Consider the following 22,966-nt stretch of genomic DNA (forward strand, 5'->3'; position numbering starts at 1 on the left):
GTCACTTTAAGTAGATAACTACCAAACAGTTTTCCAAAATGGTGTACCACTTTACAGTCCACTGAAGCTATGAGTTTTAGTTGTTCCATGACTTCACCAACATTTGGTATTTGGGATTTTTTGGGGGGGGGGGTTGGGTTGTTGTAGTCATAAGGACATTTTTCTGTTCTAATCAGGTCTTAAGCATAAATGTATGGTATCTCGTTGCGGTTCTAATTTACATTTCCCTGATGATAATTAAAATTGAACACTTTTTCTTATGTTTGTTTGTCTTTGGATATCTTTTTTTATGAAGTTCCTGTTAAGTCTCTTGCCCATTTCTCTGTTGTATTATCTGATTTTTTTTTTTCCTTATTGATTTTTAGGAATTCTTTATATATTCTAGATAAAAGTCCTTTGTTACATATGTGTATTATAGATATCATCTTTTACTCTATAGCTTGCCTTTTTACTCTCTTAATTATGTCTTCTGATAAGTTATTAATTTTAAAGTAGTCGAATTTAACAAAAAATTCTCATTTATGTTTAGTGCTTCTTTGTGTCCTGCTAGAAAAATCTTTGCCTGCCTCCAAGGTTATAAGTTTATTTTGCTGTTTTCTTCCAAATGTGTTTTGTTTTATCTTTCATATTAGCTCTACAATCCATCTGTAATTAATATTTGTGTATGGTGTGAGATAGAAGGTTAAGATTCCTTATTTTCCATATGGATATCCAATTAACATTGCAGCACTGTGTCATCTCTATTATAAATTAGTGACTTCCATGTGTGAGTCTGTTCTGGGCTCACTCTTCTGTGCCGTTACAACTTTTTTTTTTTTAAGGAAAATGGTATTTGTGTGGGAAGTTTTTGAGATGAAGGAATTCTAGAGTTAAGAGGAATTACTTTGTTCAAGGTAACCTAGGAAGCAGTATTAGGGCATTTATCCTTTAACTAGAAGAATATTATCAGTAATAGAGCCAAGCTTAGGTATCACAACCTCTTAATTTCAAACATACAGAGGGTTGTTTATCTCTAAATTGTTTTGATTATACATGCTAATTAATAAATGATGTTTGAAAATATATATATAATTATAGATATAGAGATTCTATCATGTATACTGTATATAGACATATAATAAATTATATTATATAAGTATATAGATATATAATATAAATTATCTGTACCTATATATAGATTTTATAATGTACACTATATATAAATACATATTGTAAATTCTACGTATCTATATATAGTACACATTTATTACTGTACTAATATGTTATTTTCATTATAACACACACACAAAATTAGAATTAAAAAGGAAATCATAAGGAAGAAATAGAAATTTTAATACTTTCTTCTTATACCCCTGTGTCAGCCAGTATGGGCTGGATTATGTGTACTAACAACCCTCAAATTTCAGTGGCTTAAAACAACATGAGTTTATTTCTCTCATGCTTCACGTCCATTATGGTTTGGCTTTAACACTCCTCTGCATTGTTCTTACTCTGGCACCCAGGCTGATGGAGCAGACACTTTCTGGAAGCTTGCTAGTCCCAGGGACAGAGGGAAACATAATGGGGAATTAGCACTTAAAGCTTCTGCCTAGATGTGACACATGTCACTTCAGCTCACATTTCATCATCCAGAACAAGTTACGTGTCCTCACCTAATTGCAAAGAAGAAAAATGCTAACCTTGTGCCCAGGAGAAAAATCCTATGCAGAGAACTGTGCAGGAGGAGACCTAGAGTATTTTAGACAGCACTAAAAACGATCACCTCTGAAATGACTGATTTCAGAGCACACAGCCCTGGATTTGTGTTTGTCTAAGAAAATAAACACACAAAGACAAGTCCTTTTAGTTTTTCCATTCCATGTTGTTTTTTAAACCCTACAGTCCTGAGAAATGAGTCTCCTACAACTATAGGCACAGTGGTCTCTCTTGTTTAAAACCCTTCAGTGGTGTCTCTGTACTCATACAACCCAGACACTAAACATGGCCTGCAAGCCTACCTTTCAGGCCTCATCTCGCACCACTCACCCCATACCTCAACTATACTGCCTTTCAGTTCCTTGAAGGAGACAGGAGACATGCTCCTACTTCTGTCTTGAGTGTGTTTCCTCCCTTTCTCCTTGTTTTTACCTGCTTATTCTTTAACTGTTAGATCAGACATTTCCTGCAGGAAGTCCTCTGTGACTCCAGGGTAGATAGCGTCCTCTCTTTTCTACAGTCTCATAATACTCTGTACTTTGCTTCTAGAGAAGCTGTTCCAGTTTTTAAAATACATTTTTGCACTAATTTTTCAATCTGTTTCTCCAGTTAGCGTGCAAGCTCCAAGTCTGTTTTGCTCACCACTATATGCTACTCCTTGTGTTTAGCCTAGTTACTGGCATATGATAGGATGTCATTAAAGAGTTTGGTGATAGTCTTATGTCTGTGACATGTATGTAGTCTATATAGAGAATGTCTGAGACATTTATACAGTCCATAGTGAACGATTTAATAATAAGCTAATCACAAACAAACTGCAAATACACTCTTGCTCCATGCCTCTATATCTTGGGAAGTCTAAGAGATTCCAGAGAAGGAATACTTCTCCCATTCTCTCTGGATTAGAATATACCCTCACTTAAATTTTCACGTTGTGTTTCTCCTTTTCCCACTTCTCGAGTGATATTTTTACATTAAAGCTGAAAGCCTTACAGTTAGGGGGTATATCACATTTAACATAAATGGCAGTAAAACTGCCCAAGTAATGAGTGTATTATATAGACATAGTGAATAAAATAAGCTGTGTGGTATTTAGCTAGGTTTTCCTCTAACTTTCTGAAGATGGTACTGAATTACCAGAACACAGTGTGATTTATTTTTTGTGATACTTTGCATCAGCAAAAGGGCATATAATATTTGGAAAATGCTTACCTACAAACGCATGTCCCTCACTATTTGCCTTCATTTACATGTGTTGTAGAAAACCTTAGTCTTTCCTGTTTCTCTTTTCAGAAAGAATAACAAATTTGATCACCTTCTTATTTATATGTTTCATTGTGGACTATCGGTGCTATTCTGCATTTAAAATGCAAATGTTCTAATAGAGATATCTCCCATAATGATAATCTTATTGGTGGGATTGATAGGATGATACAGACATTATTATCTCTAAGCCTCTGATAGTTGTTTTCCCCATTTTTATTCTAGAAGAGAACCACGGCTTCCCATCAATAAGAAGTAAGATTAAAAGGATCATGAATAAGGATTATATTTGCAGAACCTGTCTATTTATTCAACAAATGTTTATGAAGTATCTAGTTTGTGCCAGAAGTTGGGGAAACTCAGAAAGAGATGGACACTTTGTATATAGCTTTAATTTTTTGCTTTGAACAATAACATTTTGATAAGAGCTGAGTTTCAGTATTTTGCTGGCTGTGTCAGTTTTCTCACCTATAGAAAGGAGATGATAAAAACCCATCTCATAAAGTTCTGTGAGGAGGAAATAAGGTAGTGCATATAAAGCACTTATCCCAGTGCCTGACAAAGAATAAGCGCTCAGTATGTGTTAGCTGTTATTTACTGTGAGGCTTTGTCCACAGTTAGCTTCTTAACTATTTCTTTTCCTGTGTTTCTTCCTGCTATTTTTCCCATGTTGCCCTCAGAAGTGAATTTCTAAAACGTACATCTTATTGTGTATCACTGCTGCTTTGGTACCATCTCTGTTGTCTCAAGAAGAAAGTCTCAAATACAGGGATGGCATTTGGCACCTTACCATCTGACCCTGACCTTTCTTACCAAACTAGCTTCTGCCTTGGCAGCTTACTGGGTTGCAGCCCAAATAGGCCATACAAGTTGTAGTCTGCTGCCTTGGCTTATGCTCTTTCTTCTGCCTAGAATTCCTGCTGTAGGCCTCAACCCCTCTTCTCACACTCAACCTGAAGAAGCAATTCTCTATGGGCAACTCAGAGGTCCCTCTCATTCTTCCCAAACAGAATTTTTTGATCCCTGTCATTTATAACTCTTTAGCATTTATCTCATTATTAGAGTTAATGACATGTGTCTTGCTCTCCCACCAGCTTGAGTTCCTTGAGAGCAGAGACCATAACTTATTCATTATTGTATCACTGGAACCTAGTAGGCATGCAGTAAAAACTTGTTGAAATAATGGATTGAAACTTGGTTTAATTTTGTTTTGATTTCAGTGTGTCTTTATTATTCTAGGTTCTGGGCCTTGTCCAAAATATGAGTGTTTTCCAGTGTCCAAAATGTAAACACAAAACTCATATATTTGGTGCTGATGGTGCAAGGAGACTAGCACGGACCCTTGATCTTGATATTCTAGGTAAGACCACAGGATATTCTTTTGTAAAGGAAATGGCATGGTGATGAATGAAGAATGTCTTAAAAAAGGATGAATTGCTTTTGGCTTTGTGTTTTAAATTGTTAGTATAGCACAGTTCTGTGTGTTAACCTTTCTTTGGCTTTTTGTGATACTTCATTAGTGGAAGGCTTTTTGAATAGGGGGTTTGTTCTGCCAATTATGATAACTCTTGCTATAGATAAAAACTGCCTATAACTTGAATTTGAGAGGAGAGTTTTGTGGTTTGAGTACTGTGATTTGAAGCCCACATTTTAAATAATGATCATCAGTTTGTCTGCTAAGTTGGGAAGACAGCTCTCAGTATAAGCAGATATATACAGAAATACCTGTTCTGTATGTTGTAGCAACCTTTGGAAGTGTCAGTTCTTGGTATGTGTGAAGAAATGCCTTCCTGATCAGTTCTGAATTTATTAGTCCTTTTGCTGTAGAAAACAGTATTTTCTGTTTTCTGTAATCTTTTTATATGTAACCTTTTTATTCTGTAATCTTTTTATGCCATGTCTATAAAATATGACACTTGAAATTTACACTGTCTGTACAGTTCATGTTACTGAATTGAAGGATTCATTAGTGTTTTGAGGAGAAGTAAAATCATGTGTTAAAGGAGCAAAACACAGATTTTAGATAAAACATGTTTTGTAACAAATCCAAAAGCAACTTAATGGACTTTTTAGGAAACATGTTTTGATATTCTACTATGAGTTGTTTTTTTTTTTTTCCTTAATTAATTAATTAATTAATTATTTAATTTTTGGCTGCATTGGGTCTTCGTTGCTGCCTGTGGGCTTTCTCTAGTTGCGGGGAGCAGGGGCTACTCTTCATTGTGGTGCATGGGCTTCTCATTGCGGTGGCTTCTCTTGTTGCAGAGCACGGGCTCTAGGCTCATGGACTTCAGTAGTTGTGGCTTGTGGGGTCTAGGCTCACAGGCTTCAGTAGTTGTGCCACACAGGCTTAGTTGCTCCACGGCATGTGGGATCTTCCCGGACCAGGGCTTGAACCCGTGTCCCCTGCATTGGCAGGCGGATTCTTAACCACTGTGCCACCAGGGAAGTCCCTACTTATGAGTTTCTGTTCTGAGCAAAGGCAGATGTTAGATGCTAAATAAGGGAGGCATAGAGTGAATTATTAGTTTAGGGTAGTTAACAATTAAGATCCCTTAAAGATCAAGGAGTTTCAAAACATTCTTTATTATAATTAAGTTTCTAAAAGTTGATGTTAAATGTATTATTGTTTTTATGCATTTGTACTAAAGCAGCTACCACAGTACCAGGTGAATACTAATGATATATTTTGATACATTGTTATAATTATAGCTACTAATTATATTCTGCAACAGTTTTTCATTTAACCTAGGAAGTTCAATTTCCCAAATCTGCATAATAACATAACAGATTGACATTCACTTATATAATAAAGTAAATGTGTAATTATAATGACGTTATTGAATTACGCTGACAGTATTATAATTCCCTAATTTATGAATGGGTGGTATGATTTTGTAAGTCAGTTATTTAGAATTTGAAACATGTCTCCTAGAGAAACAATTTCACATATGGAAGATACATTTTAACCAACAGCTCACAAGTGTAATCAGAAAATCAGAAACACTAATTACTGATCACAGAAAGTGGGTAGTGCTATAGACTGCTGTATCTCAAAGTGTTATGGGAAAAATAATTTAGAGTTCTAATGTCGAGCACATCTCCTCCTTTTAATGTGGTCATGGGACCCAGAGGGATCTCCCATGAACTGGAGCAGGGGCTCTGATGATGAAGAGGTTGGAATTGGGAATGAGGAACTGAAATCAGGGAAAGAACTCTCACAGCTATGGCCTCCTGGCTGGGTGAAACCCCCAGGACCCTTTACTGACTCTCTGGCTGCCTCTTATTTTCATCCATGGGGCTGTGTTTCAAATGATTATTTGGTAAAATGGCTCTTCAGAACTTTATCCATATTCACCTACAGGGACAGTTTGTACATAGTAGTTAAAGCTCTCAGATCATGCCACAGAAACCCCTTTAACTTATGTCTCTGAAATGTGCTTCCTTCAGCCCTAACCCCTCAAAAATACTCTTCTTCAAGGCCAGGCTGAACCTCACCCAATCTCATTACCTTTACTCCTTTTTATCCTTCTCTGTGTACGATTGTTAGCCCATTACTGCTCTCACTGTGCCACCTGTTTTCTAACAAGGTTTTCATCTTTCTTGTTCTACTCTTCTGCAGATTGTGAGTCTCTGGAGGGCAGAAGTGATGTCACTAGGTGGCTATAAAATGGAGAAGGTTTTACTTTTTTTTCTTTCATTACTGCAGTAGAAATGAAAGCATTCAGGATTCTTTACTATATAATGGCAGTTCATAAATCAAGAGAAAAAACTTTGTGGGTTTCTAAGTATTTTCTGTAATATCTTCTCCTGCCTGCCCCTGTGATAGCTTCCTACAGTCTAAAGTTGATCTGTAGAACAGACATCAAATTTACTGAAAAGCTGGTCTTTAAATGGTTACTGAAGTATTCATGTATTTTGTCTATTGAACTTTTAGGAAAGAGTTAAAGAGTTGGTTAAGATCTCACAATTTGCTGGTAGGAGGAGCATGAAATATCTGTTCCTCCATGTAGCTCATAATATAAATTATAGTAGGTTTGTAATTTTGTAACACATTCTTCTGCATTATTTCCATTGCCTGGCATGGTGCTGAATGAATTCTTTATATAAAACACACACACACACATGCACACACACACGTTTTAATAACCTTTGGGTAGACTTGGAGCAGGTGTAATAATGCTGAGTACCATGACAAGTCAACTCTTCTACTCCTTTTACTGCATTTTTAATCTCAGCCTTTTGAAAGGCTTCATTTGTGATGGTGTGGTAGAAAGAGTCAATTGGATGATGGATCAGAGCATTTTTCCTCTAAATCCTACTACCTAATATATCCTCAGGGAAGACACATATCCTCTCTGACCTCAAGTCTGTATATTGGGGGTTCTTATATATTTTCTGAGAGCTCATCAAGCTCACAAGTTATATATAATGCTGTATAGATTAATACATAATAAAAGAAAAATAATTCTATCTGATAAAGAGGCAGATAGTTGAAATAACAGGTCTGGCCTACTTTTCAGCAGTTCTCTTAGCTCAGTCATCTGCCATCAGGAAGATTATTTTGTTGGCTTTTTTTAAACTACTTTGCCGCCCCATCTTTTCCTCTTCAATTTCCTCTTATTATGTGGCAAGATATGTCTATATCAGTTATTACAGGGAGAAAAATTTACAGATGTCTTCCAGGCCATTTGTTGCTGAAAGACTTCCAGCAAAGAATAAATCAGAGGCCTTATTCCATGATTGGCTGCCACACTGCTGTCATATATACATATGTGATCATGGAACTGCCCTCAAATGGAATATTTTGCCCCTAATTTTCATTTGAAATTTGTTTTTCAGAGATTTAGCAATTTGAGGATAGTCATAACTCAAGTTGATTCGAGTCGATTTGTTTTCTTTCTGCAATTCAAAGAATTAAATTCCAAAAGCCTATATAAACTTTTGTGGTACTAATGGATGTCTGGTGGGCTCTTTTAGGAGACATTCCCTTACATCTTAATATACGGGAAGCTTCAGATACAGGCCAGCCGATTGTGTTTTCACAGCCTGAAAGTGATGAGGTAAGTTATATTTCTAAATATGTATTTTAATTTCTTTTCACAGGTTATATACTTTTTGATGTATAGAAAGAAAGTTGGGGAGATCAAGTTTGTCTATTTGGAATGCATATGTTAAACAAAGATTAGTTAACTTATCCAAAGTATCTTTAAGTTACTATTTTATGTGGTAGACATACCAGTGCTGACTCTGAATTATCAACTGGACACGTTCACCTAGAAAGAATCATCACCCAACCAGTTTTTTCATGAAGAACACGAACAGTAGCGCTTGTAGAGTTCTTATCTTGCTGGCTAGCAATATCTAACTGCCCGAGGTTATCATATTTCGGTATTAGAAGTTCAGCTGATTGTTGGGAGAAGGAAACCTAATACAAGAAAATATTGAGTCGGTTATAGGGAAACTGTATATACCTTTAGAGACGGGATTTTCATTGCATTTATTTTAATAAATAAGATTGAGGAGGTGAGGTGGGAAAACTAGTAGTGTTTCATTAGCTAATATCATTGGGGATACAGTTGATAGATTTTCAAAGATTGCTGAAGCTTAATCCCTTTCAGCATAAATTCTTTAATTTTACTCCTTTTTAAAATAGAAATAAAATCAGCCATATATATCTCTTCTTTCCTAAGTAGCAGTTGCTATTTAAGTTTGAAAGTGAGCCATCATCTGGTACATCAGTTTTGATGTAGTTTTTGTGCTCCTTTGCCAAACAGCCCCAATCAGTCTTTTAGTAGTTTCTTTTTTTTCCCGTATGTAATGAGTATAACTTTAGAGTACCATTATTTTGTCTGTCCATAACTACTACCCCTTTCATTCTAGTTTGCTTCTTCTAATCCCATGTGACCTGGAAAATAAAAGAGCCAAGCTTGGTTAGAGCTGTGAATAAAGTAAGGGCAAAACTGACAGTCAGGAGTCTCAGATTGGTAAAGTAGATTCACTCTGAATTATCTCTTTTAGGTGCCCAGAGCTTCTTTCTCTTTCTTAAGGGTTGGCAGTTATGGTATAGGTGATTGGGTTGCTGGGAATATGATCTCTGAGTAAATGTAGTGTAGTACTTATCATTGTTTTTCTTTTCTCTGCCTTTTAGGTAATAAATGTTAAGTTTCCTTTTCAGTCTTTTCTTAGAAATCTTTCGGATAAGCAAAAACCATAACCTTTTATTGCTTTCAGAATTGAAGTCTGGCAATCCCAACTACCATAGGTGTACTTTATGCAGTGAATGAAAAGTTGTACGAAAATTGAGGGTTTTTTAAATTACACACTTTTAAATGCTTCCTGAGAAGAGACTATTTAAAGACATTCTGTGGTGAATACAAATAATTACCTACTAGTTTATTCAATTATGAATTTACATTTTTAAATATTTTCCCACCTGTCCATTATTGCTTTTTTTCTTTGAGATTCTCCAAAAGCAAGAAACATTTCAAAAAGTTAAAGGAATGTAATATAACAGAGAGCATATAGCAACCATCAAAAGGTAATATGATTTAAAACTCTAAACAGCAGTGTTTGTAGAGTTTGTTGGAGTTACATGTTTTTAAAATCTCATTTACATTTACATAAACATTAGACCTATTATTTTGCTGTTGCTGGGTGACATTTATGGGAATGTGAGCAAGCTGCCTCTTTGGGGTTTAAGTTAGATTTGATTTAGTGAGGTCTCTGCTAAAGTAGTAAGAATTTCATGCACCACATCGTCAGCCTTACATGTGAAGACTTCTGCCTTATATATGAAGACTTATGAGCAATTTTAAGATTTAGACATGTCCATGAAAAGGAAAAAAAATGGAGCCTTGTATTTATTTTGTTTCCATGGAAGTTATTGCTTCCTACTCTTAGATTGTAGACATTCATTATTATTAACCATCTTCCTAATAATAATAGCAGTTAGAGTATGCTAGACACTGTTAGACATTTATATACTTTCTATGCTCACAAGAACTTAATGTAATATATAAATAGTCCGCATTTTGCAGATGAGGAAACTGAGGCTCATAGAAGCTAAATAATTTTCCCAAGGTCACAGAACTAATAAATGGCAAGATGTGATTAAAAGGCAAGTCTGTTCCTTCCAAATGTTGTTGTCGTTCCATTGTATCACCTTCTGGGTCCTCTACTAATAGCCGTGATTTCCTCAATTCCTTCTAAGAAGTGAGTACAGTACTTGAGTGTATTAAATACAATATATTATTTGATTCTCATAGCACATTTGTGGGACATGTATGATAATCTCCATTTCTCAGATGAAGAAGCAGAGATCCATTTATAGTAAGGAATTTGTCCAAGGTAGTACCAGAGGCTATTTCCACACTCAGCTCTGAAACCATAGCCCATGTATCCTCTTCCCGGTGCAGTATCTGCTTCCCTTCCTAATTAATTGCAAGATTACTTCAGTGTCTGTCTATTGTGTATATTTAGGCTAGCTTTCAGTTCACCTCCTTTTCATATCACAGAGATCTAGAGAAGAGGGTGGGCACACTCTGCCCCTCAAGTCCCACTGGTGTGCACAACCACAGGGCATAATACGGAGAGGATCCTAACCTGGGTCTGAGAATCCCCTGAAGTTATATCCGGAATGTATGAGTGTGCATTTTTCTGGGGAATCGAACAAGGGCTTTATTAGATTCTCAAAGAGGTCTCTGCATGAAAGGAAAAGCGTTGATCTGTATTAGCTTGGGTTTTCATTAAGAAGAATGCCACTTTCTAAGTGTGACCTTAGGCAAGTTCCCTCATGTCTCTGAACCTTTCTCTCCATCTGTAAATTGATATCATAATGAGAAGGATTAAATGAGATGATAATGTGAAAATACTTTGAAAAATGCCAAGTAGAATACAACTATGAGTATTTATGTCTTCTGAAATGTTCTGTATAAGATGCTATAATAATAAATGTCTTTCTTCTGCCCTTTATCAAAGGATTGAGTCCATTTATGCCCTTCCCCTTACGTAGCTTCAAGTAAATGTCACTCTTTGGTGGCATCTAAAAATCAGAGCAGAATTTGAATCATGACATATGGGTAGAATTCTCAGCTTCAGCGTTAAAGATATTAAGTCCTAGATATTAGGAAGCTGTTGTTGAGTCCTGGAATCAGGATCCTTCTGGTTATTCTTATGGTGAATCTTACCTCCTGATAATCCCCTTCCCTTTTCCCCTATGAACTTAAATGGAAATACGCTCTCAGAAGCTGGTCACAGCCCTCTGAACAAATTCTGCCATATGCATGGAAGCTTAGTGCCCATTCTACCTGCATGTCTTCATTTAAAGAATGAAGGAAGTGTTTATTTGCCAACGTGATAAACTTCTGCAAAAGTTAATGGGACGGAATATGCAAAATTATTTGTTAATTGTTAGCCCCTTAGATTGATACTTTTTATTGTTTGCTTTTAGGGGTTTACTACAGGCAAATTTATTAATAAGTAAAAGTTTCATCTTTAGCTTTTTGTCTTCTTTCTAATTCCACCTTCTCTTCTCCATCTTCCATCACTCCCTCCTCTCAGCACCAGGTTCCAGGGCTCTCATTCTCTGCCCATAAAATCTTTTAAAATTAGGCATTAGGGATTTAACTCTCCCAGTAATATTTAACTTTCAGAAGAGACAAACACTAAAAACACAGTGATTAATCGAGAGGTATGAAATGTGCTGACTTTGAGGCATCATTGGAAAAGTTGGGAAGGGTTACAGTACCAATTAAAAATCTCCATCAGGCTTCTGCCTACTCAGCCAAAGGCCAGAACCTTCTGAATACATGCACCACTGAGGAAAGGGGAGTAATTGAAACTCCAAATACAAGTAGTGTGAAATAGCCAGAGAAAGCAATAGAGGAAGGGAGAGAAAGTGGACACTTTAGGATTCAGAACTCTTAAATTCAATAGCATTTCCTCTTGTTTGTGTAATTATAATTGTTCATTCAACTATATCTACCTTTTGCCTTTGATTGAGTCCAGGACACAGTGATGGACTCATGATTGACTATTAATTTTGTGGTTTCATTCTTTTTGTCAAGTGAAAATCTTAATATTGGTGTGTTAAAAGGTGTGCTATAAGATATTCCTGGTAAAGACGTTTAAATGTAAGTAGAAACTTTATTATCTTATCATTTCTATATTATTACCTCATAGTCCTAATATGAAATGACTGTGTATGGAAAATTAGAACTTCAAATATTTAAAAACAAAGACAAAGGGAAAAGCTCTCCATAAAACTTCTGCACTTTGGTTGCCGTCCAGTTCCTTTACTTGGTAATGACAGAGCAGACAAATAAGATCCAGCTGTATTATCTGTGTCTCTAGATGGCCCAGTGAAAGATCTTGAATAGGAGAGAAGGGTTAGTTCATGTAGAGTTGAGTTGGTGAGAAAGAGAGTATTAATAGTCTGAGAAATCTAAATCATATTTTTTACATATGACATGTATGTGTTTGCTTTTCCTAGTTGTGGATTAAACAAAAGGAAGGGATTTAATTTACTTATTCCTCAGGCAGGGAAAGTTTCCAAAAGGATATGTTAATATGAGCCCTTCAATGAGATTGTAAATTACTTGAGGACATAATAGTAATAATAGTAGCCACTAGTATTTATTATTTGCTTCTTATATTCCAGTACTTCACATAGTTTATTCTTACTTAATATGCCCCCAAGCCCTTTGAGGTAGATACTATTATTATAACCATTTTACACCTATGGAAACTGAGCCTAGAAGGGTTAACTAACTTGCCCAGGGCCAGTGTTAATAAGTAATGGAACCAGGATTTTAAACCATACCTGTCTGATCTCAAGGCCCCACCTCTTCACTAGTGAGCACTTCTGCCTCCCTTTTTTATTGTTACCTCCCACAGATTTCCCGAAACAATGCCTTGCACACAATAAGAACCAAAACGTATTTGTTGAAATGATACTGCACTGGCTGAAAAAATTCAATCTCAACAGTTTTGTGGAAATTGAAACTGTTAAACTAAGCACTTTTAGTGGTTTCTCAGCAAATAAAAATCTAACCATTGCTTTGAGTGCGATATGTTGAAAGTTTAAGCTTGGAGAAAGTCCATTAAAAAGCAAAGGTTAAATGTAGCAAATTTGATTATTATGGAATCATTCAGTATTTTGTGCAGTCAGATAGGTTTATGTCTCTAATTTAACAAAAATTAGAACTAAGATTATAGAATGACGGCCTCAGCTTGCCTTAGTGAGCTTTAAATTTTCATCATAAAATATTAGGCTTTAAACACCTAGAAAAGCTACTGGGAGATAAAAGGTATTTATAAAGATGCATGTGTTAGCATACAGTATTTGTTTTTCTCTTTCTGACTTACTTCACTCTGTATGACAGACTCTAGGTCCATCCACCTCACTACAAATCACTCAATTTTGTTTCTTTTTATGGCCAAGTAATATGCCATTGTATATATGTACCACATCTTCTTTATCCATTCATCTGTTGATGGACACTTAGGTTGCTTCCATGTCCTGGCTATTGTAAATAGAGCTGCAATGAACACTGTGGTACATGACTCATTTTGAATTGTGGTTTTCTCAGAGTATATGCCCAGTACTGGGATTGCTGGGTCATAGGGTAGTTCTATTTTTAGTTTTTTAAGGAACCTCCATACTGTTCTCCATAGTGGCTGTATCAATTTACATTCCCACCAACAGTGCAAGAGGGTTCCCTTTTTTCCATACCCTCTCCAGCATTTATTCCTTGTAGGTTCTGATGAACCTAGGGGCAGGACAGGAATAAAGATGCAGACGTAGAGAATGCACTTGAAGACACAGGGAGGGGGAAGGGTAAGGCTAGGACGAAGTGAGAGAGTACCATTGACATATATACACTACCAAATGTAAAACAGATAGCTAGTGGGAAGCAGCCACATAGCACAGGGAGATCAGCTCAGTGCTTTGTGACCACCTAGAGGGGTAGGATAGGGAGGGTGGGAGGGAGACGCAAGAGGGAGGGGATATGGGGATATATGTATACGTATAGCTGATTCACTTTGTTATACAGCAGAAACTAACACACCATTGTAAAGCAATTATACTCCAATAAAGATGTTTAAAAAAAAAAGATACATGGCTGAAAATCAGCACTTTTAGATTTAAGAGAAATACTTCTTTATAAAGTATATGTTATTTCCATTTTTAAACAAAGTCTGTTGTTTCTGTTAACTATAGCAGAGACTGAAACCATTTTTAGATAGAGAATTATGATTAGAATTACTTGTATTTTGGATTTGCTGTTTAATATGTGATGTGGTAGAAGGAGCTGGGCTTTGGAGTCAGGCGGACCCACGTGTGAATGTTCTCCAGCCTGCTGACTTTGTGACTTTGAGCAGACAACTCCAATTTCTTCATCCACATTGAACCAATGGTGTTTATTTTACATAAGTGAGATTACTTATGAGATTACATAAATGAGATTACTTATACTAGTACTTGGTATAGTATGTACTCAGTAAAAACGTGTAAGGCCTTATTCATGTTTTGATAGCTATTCTTTAAAAAAAGGACGCAAATGAAATTTTAACAGTTTCCTGTTAAAATAAAGTATAATTCAACTATTAGGGATCGAACATAGTTGTTGTTTTTTTCTGGGATCTGACATAGGTATTCTGTTTATTGACATAGGTGTTGAGTTACAGAGGTGTGTTCAGTGTGTACAGTTTCACTGATCTGTGCACTTAGGACCAGTGCATGTATTTTAAAAAGTTTTTAAAATATGTATCACCAATGAAAAAGTAGCATTGGAAAGTAGATTTATGCGTAATGTCCTTACACTGTCAAGGTAGATCTTAAAGGTATTAAATAGAGTTACTCTCTGATTATTTTTAAATTATACTGATGTTTCTAGGTTAAAAACTGACAAATATTAAATATACAACTTCCAAAGAAAAGGGGTCAAGTGTATACTTATTTTTAAAAGTTAGTAGAAAATAAGTTAACATAGCTTGAATAAGAAATTAAACCAGGTCTTTTGGAGAGACCACAAAAACTTGATAAATACAAACCCAAATATATCAATTATTAATATTAATATAAATAACCAATTGCTCCTTTTAAAGTCAGACATTTCTGACTATAATCATTGGATTTTTTTTCAAGAAGTAGAGCCAAAATATAAGATTTAAAGTAGTAACGTGAAACATATATTTTATGTTTCAACAATAAAACAAGTAGCATGGCAGTATACATACAGACAACATACACTTAAAGGTTTGTCATTATTGTAATTAGTATCATTTAAAATTTTCATAATGAACAATTTTCCAACATGTTGATTGAGAGATAACAGACATGACTGGCTTTTTTCACCACCCCCCAGGGGGCAAATGTAAGTAACTTTTTTTTTTTTAACATATATATGTATCTATCCTTTTTCAAATTCTTTTCAGAATATTGAGCAGCATTCCCTGTGCTATACAGTAGCTCCTTGTTTATATATATATATGTATACATACATATGTATCCACAGATACAGGTACATATACACACACACAAATATGTGTGTGCGTATATTCATTTTTTGTTCTTTCTTTATGATCTTAATATGTGGCAAATATTTAAGTTTCTGATGTGAGTTACAAATATGGGTTTCTCTTTGTGGCACAAGATTTTATATATATATGTATATAATTATATATTACATAAAAATAATTCTTTTGTTTTTCAAATTGCTGGTTTCTTAATACATTGTATCAACTTCATAATGTAAATACAGAGAGGTCTATATTAAAATATTTCCCCAAATGGAGGAAATATTTACTTTCAAGCATAGTTTTAAAAAATCAAGACGTGTGAAACACAGTTAAGTACTTCATCAAGTCAGGGTAAAGAAGCCTCAAACAGTCCTTTTACCATGCAGAGTCAGGGAGCTGGTCAGCCTGGATTCAGAGCCCAGCTCATCTCACTAGCTGTGATGCTGTGGACAAGACTCTTCACCTTTCGTGGTCTTGGTTTTCTTGTATATAAAGTGGGAATAGTGACAGAATTTACCCCTTAGGATAACTTGAGGATAGATGAAATAATACTTGGCAGATATTAAGTACTCAAGCAAATTTTAGCCATTAGCATTACTTCCAGTAGTAGCAGTAGTAGCAGTAGTAGTAGCAGTAGCAGCAGCAGCAGCAGCAGCAGCAGTAGCAGCAGCAGCAGCAGTAGTAGTAGTAGTAGTAGTAGTAGTAGTAGTAGTAGTAGAAGTAGTATGTATACAACTGTAAATATATAAATGTATATATTACTGGTTCTAGAAAATCTTACTATTGTCTTACAGTTACTTTTTATAGATAAGATAGGAGAAATAAGTAGTATTTACATTTCAATTGTTTAAAACTTTAAAATGCAAATGCCATGACCATTGTTCTAACTGGACTGTGCAGGCATTAGGTTAGTTGTGGCCCACTTAGCTCCTGGGAGCTGCTTTTCGTGTTCTGTTATACTGGGGTCCCAGAGATGAAGAGTATGACAACTGATTCCAGGAATTCTTGCATGGTACTTAAATCTCACCAAATGGAGGAGCCTAGAGGTGCTTGGTGCTGGTATTAGACACCATTGTCAGAGAGAATAAAGAAAATGCTTTCTGAAGATAAACATAGGGCGGTAATAGATAGTCTTTTCAAAAATGACTAATAACCCTTACGCCAAAGAAGTTTGGCAGTATCTAACTCAAGATATCAGTTTGTCAGAAGAGGAAGGTGTAAGTTTTCTGCAGCTAGACTGGGTTGCTAGTTTGCTGACATGGGAGTTAGAGTGTGAAAAACAGTAATTGCTGCTACTAAATATTTTTTTCAGAAAGTCACCTTCCAAATAATCTAAACCCCTTTCTCCCCTGCCCTACATGCATTGTTCACAGCAGTATCTTCTAACTATTGAGTTTCCTCATCTCATTCAGCCTTTCTACTATTCAATTCAGTAGACAGCTATGGCAAACAGTTTGTGAGTCATTTGATGTCTACTAGGGAGAAATATAGAACAAACAAATCTGTTCTTTTCCAGGCCAAAGCCTACCTAAGGATTGCTACCGAAGTGGTAAGAAGATTGCCGCCACCTCCAGAGTGATTCCCCAAGTGTCTTGGAAATCCGCCTGGTGCTTGACAGTAAGACCTTTGGAAATCAGCAGTGTGGTGGTGAAACCTACAGAAATAATAGCAATCATAGTTGTTTTCTTGTATTTCTAAAGAAATAATGTCTTATCCTCAGATTTGATTTGCTAAACAATGACTTACAAATAAAGTTTTTACATACCGATGCTTACTGATACATTTAGGAATGTTTTTGCAAGCTGTTGTGTACCAGCGTCACAGAACTGCATTCTATTTTATTGAACTACCCCTTAAGGAATCACGAGTTTATATTACAAGCCCAACCTTCAGTTCAGGAGAGAACTGTGCTCTTTTTGCAGGACTACAGAGTTAAAGAATTTACTGAATGTGAGTATGGATGTTAAGTGTGACATCTCTCCATCAGGCAGTTTGATCTGGGTTTGAATCCTGCCTCTAGTACTATCTTGGACACATTCTTGTTCCAGATAAACCTCTACTTCTTCATCTGGACTCGACTCTCCCCTAGACTTAATAAATCTCAATCTCCAGGGGTGGAGTCTGGACATGTGTGTTTTTAACAAGATCATAATGATTCTGATTATGATGGCAATAATAATAGTAATTAACATTTATCAAGTGTTTTCTCGTGTCCTTATAGTTAATCTTTCATTCATATGAGTGGGGTACTGTTGTTATTTCCACTTTACAGATGGGGAAACTGAGATATGGGAAAGTTAACTGTCTTCCTGAAGGTTACTGTCTAGCAAGTGGAGGTTTGAAATTGGGCAGTTGGATACTGGATCCTTCCTTTTGTACACCAGAGGGCATTTGTTTATTTCAAAAGAGGAATAGGATTATAGTATTCAGAATTTCCTCAAACTTATTTGACCATGAACTCCCCCAACCTCCCCTTTAGGAGCATTTCTTGGAGTTCATATTTCAAAGAATACACCTTGAAAAGCATCTTGTCTCTTGGAGGCTGAGAGAGAGAGAGTCAAGGGCTTCCCAAGGTTATAAAGCTGCAAGTACTGATAAGAGTCATTAGTTAATCCTCACTTACAAGGAGGTGGTCTGTGACCTTTGGCAAATGCCTGAGTTCCTTTGCTCTGTAGTTAAGCAGCCAGAAAATTAGGTAAAGAGTTACATATCAAGCTTTGGTAAATTTAAGAAAATTGAAATCGTATCAAGTATCTTTTCCTACCACAATGCTATGAGACTAGATATCAATTACAGGAAAAAATCTGTAAGAAATACAAACACATGGAAGCTAAACAGCACACTACTTAATAACCAAGAGATCACTGAAGAAATCAAAGAGGAAATCAAAAAATACCTAGAAACAAATGACAATGAAAACACAATGACCCAAAACCTATGGGATGCAGCAAAAGCAGTTCTAAGAGGGAAGTTTATAGTTATACAAGTCTACCTTAAGAAACAAGAAACATCTCAAATAAACAACCTAGCCTTACACCTAAAGCAATTAGAGAAAGAAGAACAAAAAAACCCCAAAGTTAGCAGAAGAAATCATAAAGATCAGATCAGAAATAAATGAAAAAGAAATGAAGGAAACGATAGCAAAGATCAATAAAACTAAAAGCTGGTTCTTTGAGATGATAAACAAAATTGATAAACCATTAGCCAGACTCATCAAGAAAAAAAGGGAGAAGACTCGAATCAACAGAATTAGAAATGAAAAAGGAGAAGTAACAACTGACACTGCAGAAATACAAAGGATCATGAGAGATTACTACAAGCAACTGTATGCCAATAAAATGGACAACCTGGAAGAAATGGACAAATTCCTAGAAAAGCACAACAAAAATTTGAAAGTGAAATTAAGAAAACACTCCCATTTAACATTGCAACAAAAAGAATAAAATATCTAGGAATAAACCTACCTAAGGAGACAAAAGACCTGTATGCAGAAAATTATAAGACACTGATGAAAGGAATTAAAGATGATTCAAATAGATGGAGAGATATACCATGTTCTTGGATCGGAAGAATCAACATTGTGAAAATGTCTATACTACCCAAAGCAATCTACAGATTCAATGCAATCCCTATCAAACTACCACTGGCATTTTTCACAGAACTAGAACAAAAAATTTCACAATTTGTATGGAAACGCAAAAGACCCCGAATAGCCAAAGCAATCAAGAGAAAGAAAAACAGAGCTGGAGGAATCAGGCTCTCTGACTTCAGACTATACTACAAAGCTACAGTAATCAAGACAGTATGGTACTGGCACTAAAACAGAAATATAGATCAATGGAACAGGATAGAAAGCCCAGAGATAAACCCACGCACATATGGTCACCTTATCTTTGATGAAGGAGGCAAGAATATACAGTGGAGAAAAGACAGCCTCTTCAATAAGTGGTGCTGGGAAAACTGGATAGGTACATGTAAAAGTATGAAATTAGAACACTCCCTATAAAACATTCTTGAAATGACAAAATTATAGAAATGGAGAACAGATTAGTGGTTTCCAGGGGTTAAGGAGGGGATTGGTGTTGGGGGAGGGAATTGTGTCTGTGGCTATACAAGGGCAACATCAGAAATCCTTGTGAGGATGGAAATGCTCTGTATCATGACCGTATGGATGTCAGTATCTTGGTTGTGAAATTGTGCAACAGCTTTGCAAGATGTTACCATTGGAGGAAATTGGGTAAAGGGCACAATGGAATCTCTCTGTATCATTTCTTACAGCTGCATGTGAAGCTACAATTATCTCAGAATAAAAATAAGAGTATAATTTTAAAAAGCACACTTGCCCTGCTGTGTCTGAACTGAAATCTCCTGGACCAAATTATCCATGCTAATTAAAATCATGAATAAAAGTATTTGTGGATACACAGTAATCATCATTCATCACTCTGAAAAGGAAGTAGCTTTAAGTTGTAGATATGTATTTGTATTTTATTGTCTTTGGAAGAAGGCCAATGTAGATAATCATTGAGTATTTCTAAATACCAAAAAGCAAGTAACTGAACCAAGCTTAACTTTACCTGGAAAAAGAATAATTTAAATAAGCTCCAGAGGTGCTTAAAGTTGTGTACCAGAATTTAATACATCTCATGGAGAAATGGGAAAGATAGACTTCACTCATAAATATACAACTTAGAGAAGATTCACATATATAATCACCTGCTCCCTTCTCCCTCACTTACTAGTCTCTGCAGATGCTTCCAGGAAAGCCACTGAAAAAAATTGTGGTTGGGGTTTATACCCAGGTTTAAAAGTGGAGGAGGGGAAAGTAGGTTTAAGAGCAAGAATGAAGCTTATTCTAAAATTTTTGCCCCTGGTAGCCTTTGCTAAGCTTCAGAGAGCTGACTTCAAATAGACTATCAAGCATAGCTAGTCTGCCTGTTGCTAGGGGTAATATTTATTCCTCATTCTTCACATTTCCACAGAGTGTAGAGAATTTCCATTCCGCTGTCCAGGAGGGAAGGGCAAGCTCCCCCACTCACTCCATCCTGGGGAAAGAGGAGTGACTCATGGGCAAATTTCTTTATATCTGTGTTTCTTTGATTTCAGCCAAATCCTGAGCTTTCTGAGGTAGGCTACAGGAAAGCCTGAAGCTGTCCACTTCTGCCTTGCACTTGGGTGAGCAAGTCCGTCTAATTTAGAGGTAGGGTATTTGGTAGCCCATTGTGGTCACATACCCTCTAATCCAGCTTTTTGTCAGTAATAAAGCTAATTTTTTTTTTGAACCATTATCTGGATTCTATGTCTCTCAGTTCCAAACAGGGGAAGAATCCCCCCAACCAGACTCCAAGGAAACACAAAATACCTTTCTAGAATCCTATAAAGTTAGAACTGAAAAATATATTTCAGATAAGTCCACCACTCTATTTGAAGCACCTGTAGTAAAAAATAAGTTCATTAATGGCCAGAAGTTTTTTTGGGGGGGAGGGTGGAGAGTGAAGGGAGGTTATTATGATGTATACTACATATGTAGTAAAGCACAGAAGACATAAATATACAGGTCAATTAATTATCTACAAAGTGAACACCCATGTAACTACCAACTAGGTTAGTGAGTAGACCACAACAAGCATCCCCAAAGCCCCAGTGTTTTCCTTCACAATCACTATCGTCTTCTTCCCTTACAAAGTTAACAACAAACTGATGTTTTAGCACCTAAGTCTGTACCCTTAAACATTATAGTTTTGCCTGTTTTTTTGAAATTTATATTAAATGGAACTATACGGTATTTTGCTCTATATTAACTGCTTTTATTTTGCTCTATATTGACTGCTTTTGTTCTGTATTATATTTCTGAGATGCATGTCTATTGTTGCATATAGCTGTGATTTATTCATATCCTTTGCTGTAGAGAATCCCATTGTTTGAATAAACAACTTACCCATTCCACTGTCTAAATGGATATTTGCATTGATTCCAGTGTTTTACTATTACAAATAATGCTGCTCTGAACGTTCTTGTATATATTTTCTTGGTGTTCATGTGCTTGAATTTCTGTCGAGTTATTTCTGGGAGTGGAATTACTGGTAGTTGTTTAGTGGTATCTCATTGTGATTTTAAATTGCATTTCCCTCATTACAAATGAAGTTGAGCACCTTTACATACAGTTATTGGTTAATTAGATATCGGCTTGTATGCAGTGCCATTCAAATTTCTTGCCCGTTTTTTGAACGTGTTGTTGGAGAATGTATATATTCTTATATTGTTGATATGAATCCTTGTCAGTTCTATGTGTTGCAGATATCTTTCCCCCTCTATGACTTGCCTTTCACTCTCTTAATTGTATCTTTTGATAAACAAAGGATCTTAATCTTAGTGTATTCAAATTTATCATTATTTTCCTTTATGATTGTTGATTTTTTTATGCATACCTCAAAGTCATGAAGATATTACCCTATATTAACTTGTAGAAGCGACTGAGTTGTTTTGCCTTTTACGTTTTGTTCTACTGTCCATGTGGAATTGGCCTTTTGGTTATTAGGTGAGGTGGGTGTAAGTTTCTCCCCCTCCCCACCAGGTGGACATCTAATTGTCACTTGTGAGACTGTGTTTCCCTCCACTATTCTGCAATATGCCACCTCTGTTGTAAATTAAGTGTTTGTGTTTCTGTGGGTCTGTTTCTGGGCTTTGTATTCTTTTCCATTGGTGTATTTGTCTGTCTTTGCACCAATAACTCACTGTCTTGTTTATCATCACCTTGATGTTCTTCAAGAATATTTTGGCAATTCTTGATTTTTTGCATTTCCATATAAATTTTAGGGCCAGCTTGTGAAGTTCAAAAACAACAACAGCAAAGTACTGGAGAGTTTCAATTTTGCTTGGGATGGAGAAGACTGGAAAGAACGTCGTACCCACCCTTACTATAAGAAAGAACTATATGATCTACAAAATCATAACTTTTAATTAAACTGACCAGAGAACCTAAGTTACAGTGCAACGTAGTAGCCTGAAATGTAAGGAAAGACAGAGCCCTCCAAGGAGAGACAGGATGTAAGCATTTCCCCACCTTTGGCAGAGCACAGACAAAAGACATCAAGCTCCCTACAAACAGGTAAGACAAATTCAGTGAAAAATTTTCACACATTGCTAAAAGTTGAGTGTGGATAACAGGAGAATCTAGAACCCCTGGAAGCTACTAACAGAAGGGGAGTTTACACCCACTTACAGACTTTTCTCTGTGGACTTCACTGGGTACCTAAGAGAAGATTTGAGCATGGGGTAAGGGACTGAAAAAAGCCTTTCTTAGTGTATAGGCCTGGAGCAGGAGAGCAGTTGCTTCTGTGAGAAAAACAGAGCCCTGCCTGACCTCCCTTCCCTGTGGAACAAATACTGTAAGTCACTGGGGGAGGGCAACAAATCTTATTGTCATCAGATGAAGACCCATTATGACTGGGGAGAGGAAACAGAAAAACCCTCTATTCCTAGG

General features: G+C 36.1%; 1 protein-coding gene across 1 annotated transcript in view; it reads left to right on the top strand.

Annotated features, from left to right (window-relative positions):
- The window catches only part of NUBPL (NUBP iron-sulfur cluster assembly factor, mitochondrial), a 260,487-nt gene extending 239,060 nt beyond the window's left edge, over window positions 1-21,427 (top strand). Inside the window, exons 9-11 of the mRNA XM_007180692.2 lie at window positions 4,198-4,318; window positions 7,939-8,021; window positions 17,000-21,427. Coding sequence (XP_007180754.3) covers window positions 4,198-4,318; window positions 7,939-8,021; window positions 17,000-17,062 — 267 coding nt within the window. The 3' untranslated portion in view covers window positions 17,063-21,427. The remainder of the gene's footprint in view (window positions 1-4,197; window positions 4,319-7,938; window positions 8,022-16,999) is intronic.
- Window positions 21,428-22,966: the final 1,539 nt, after the last annotated feature.

This window comes from Balaenoptera acutorostrata, chromosome 3, assembly GCF_949987535.1.
Source record: "Balaenoptera acutorostrata chromosome 3, mBalAcu1.1, whole genome shotgun sequence".
In the NCBI taxonomy this organism is placed as follows: domain Eukaryota; kingdom Metazoa; phylum Chordata; class Mammalia; order Artiodactyla; family Balaenopteridae; genus Balaenoptera; species Balaenoptera acutorostrata.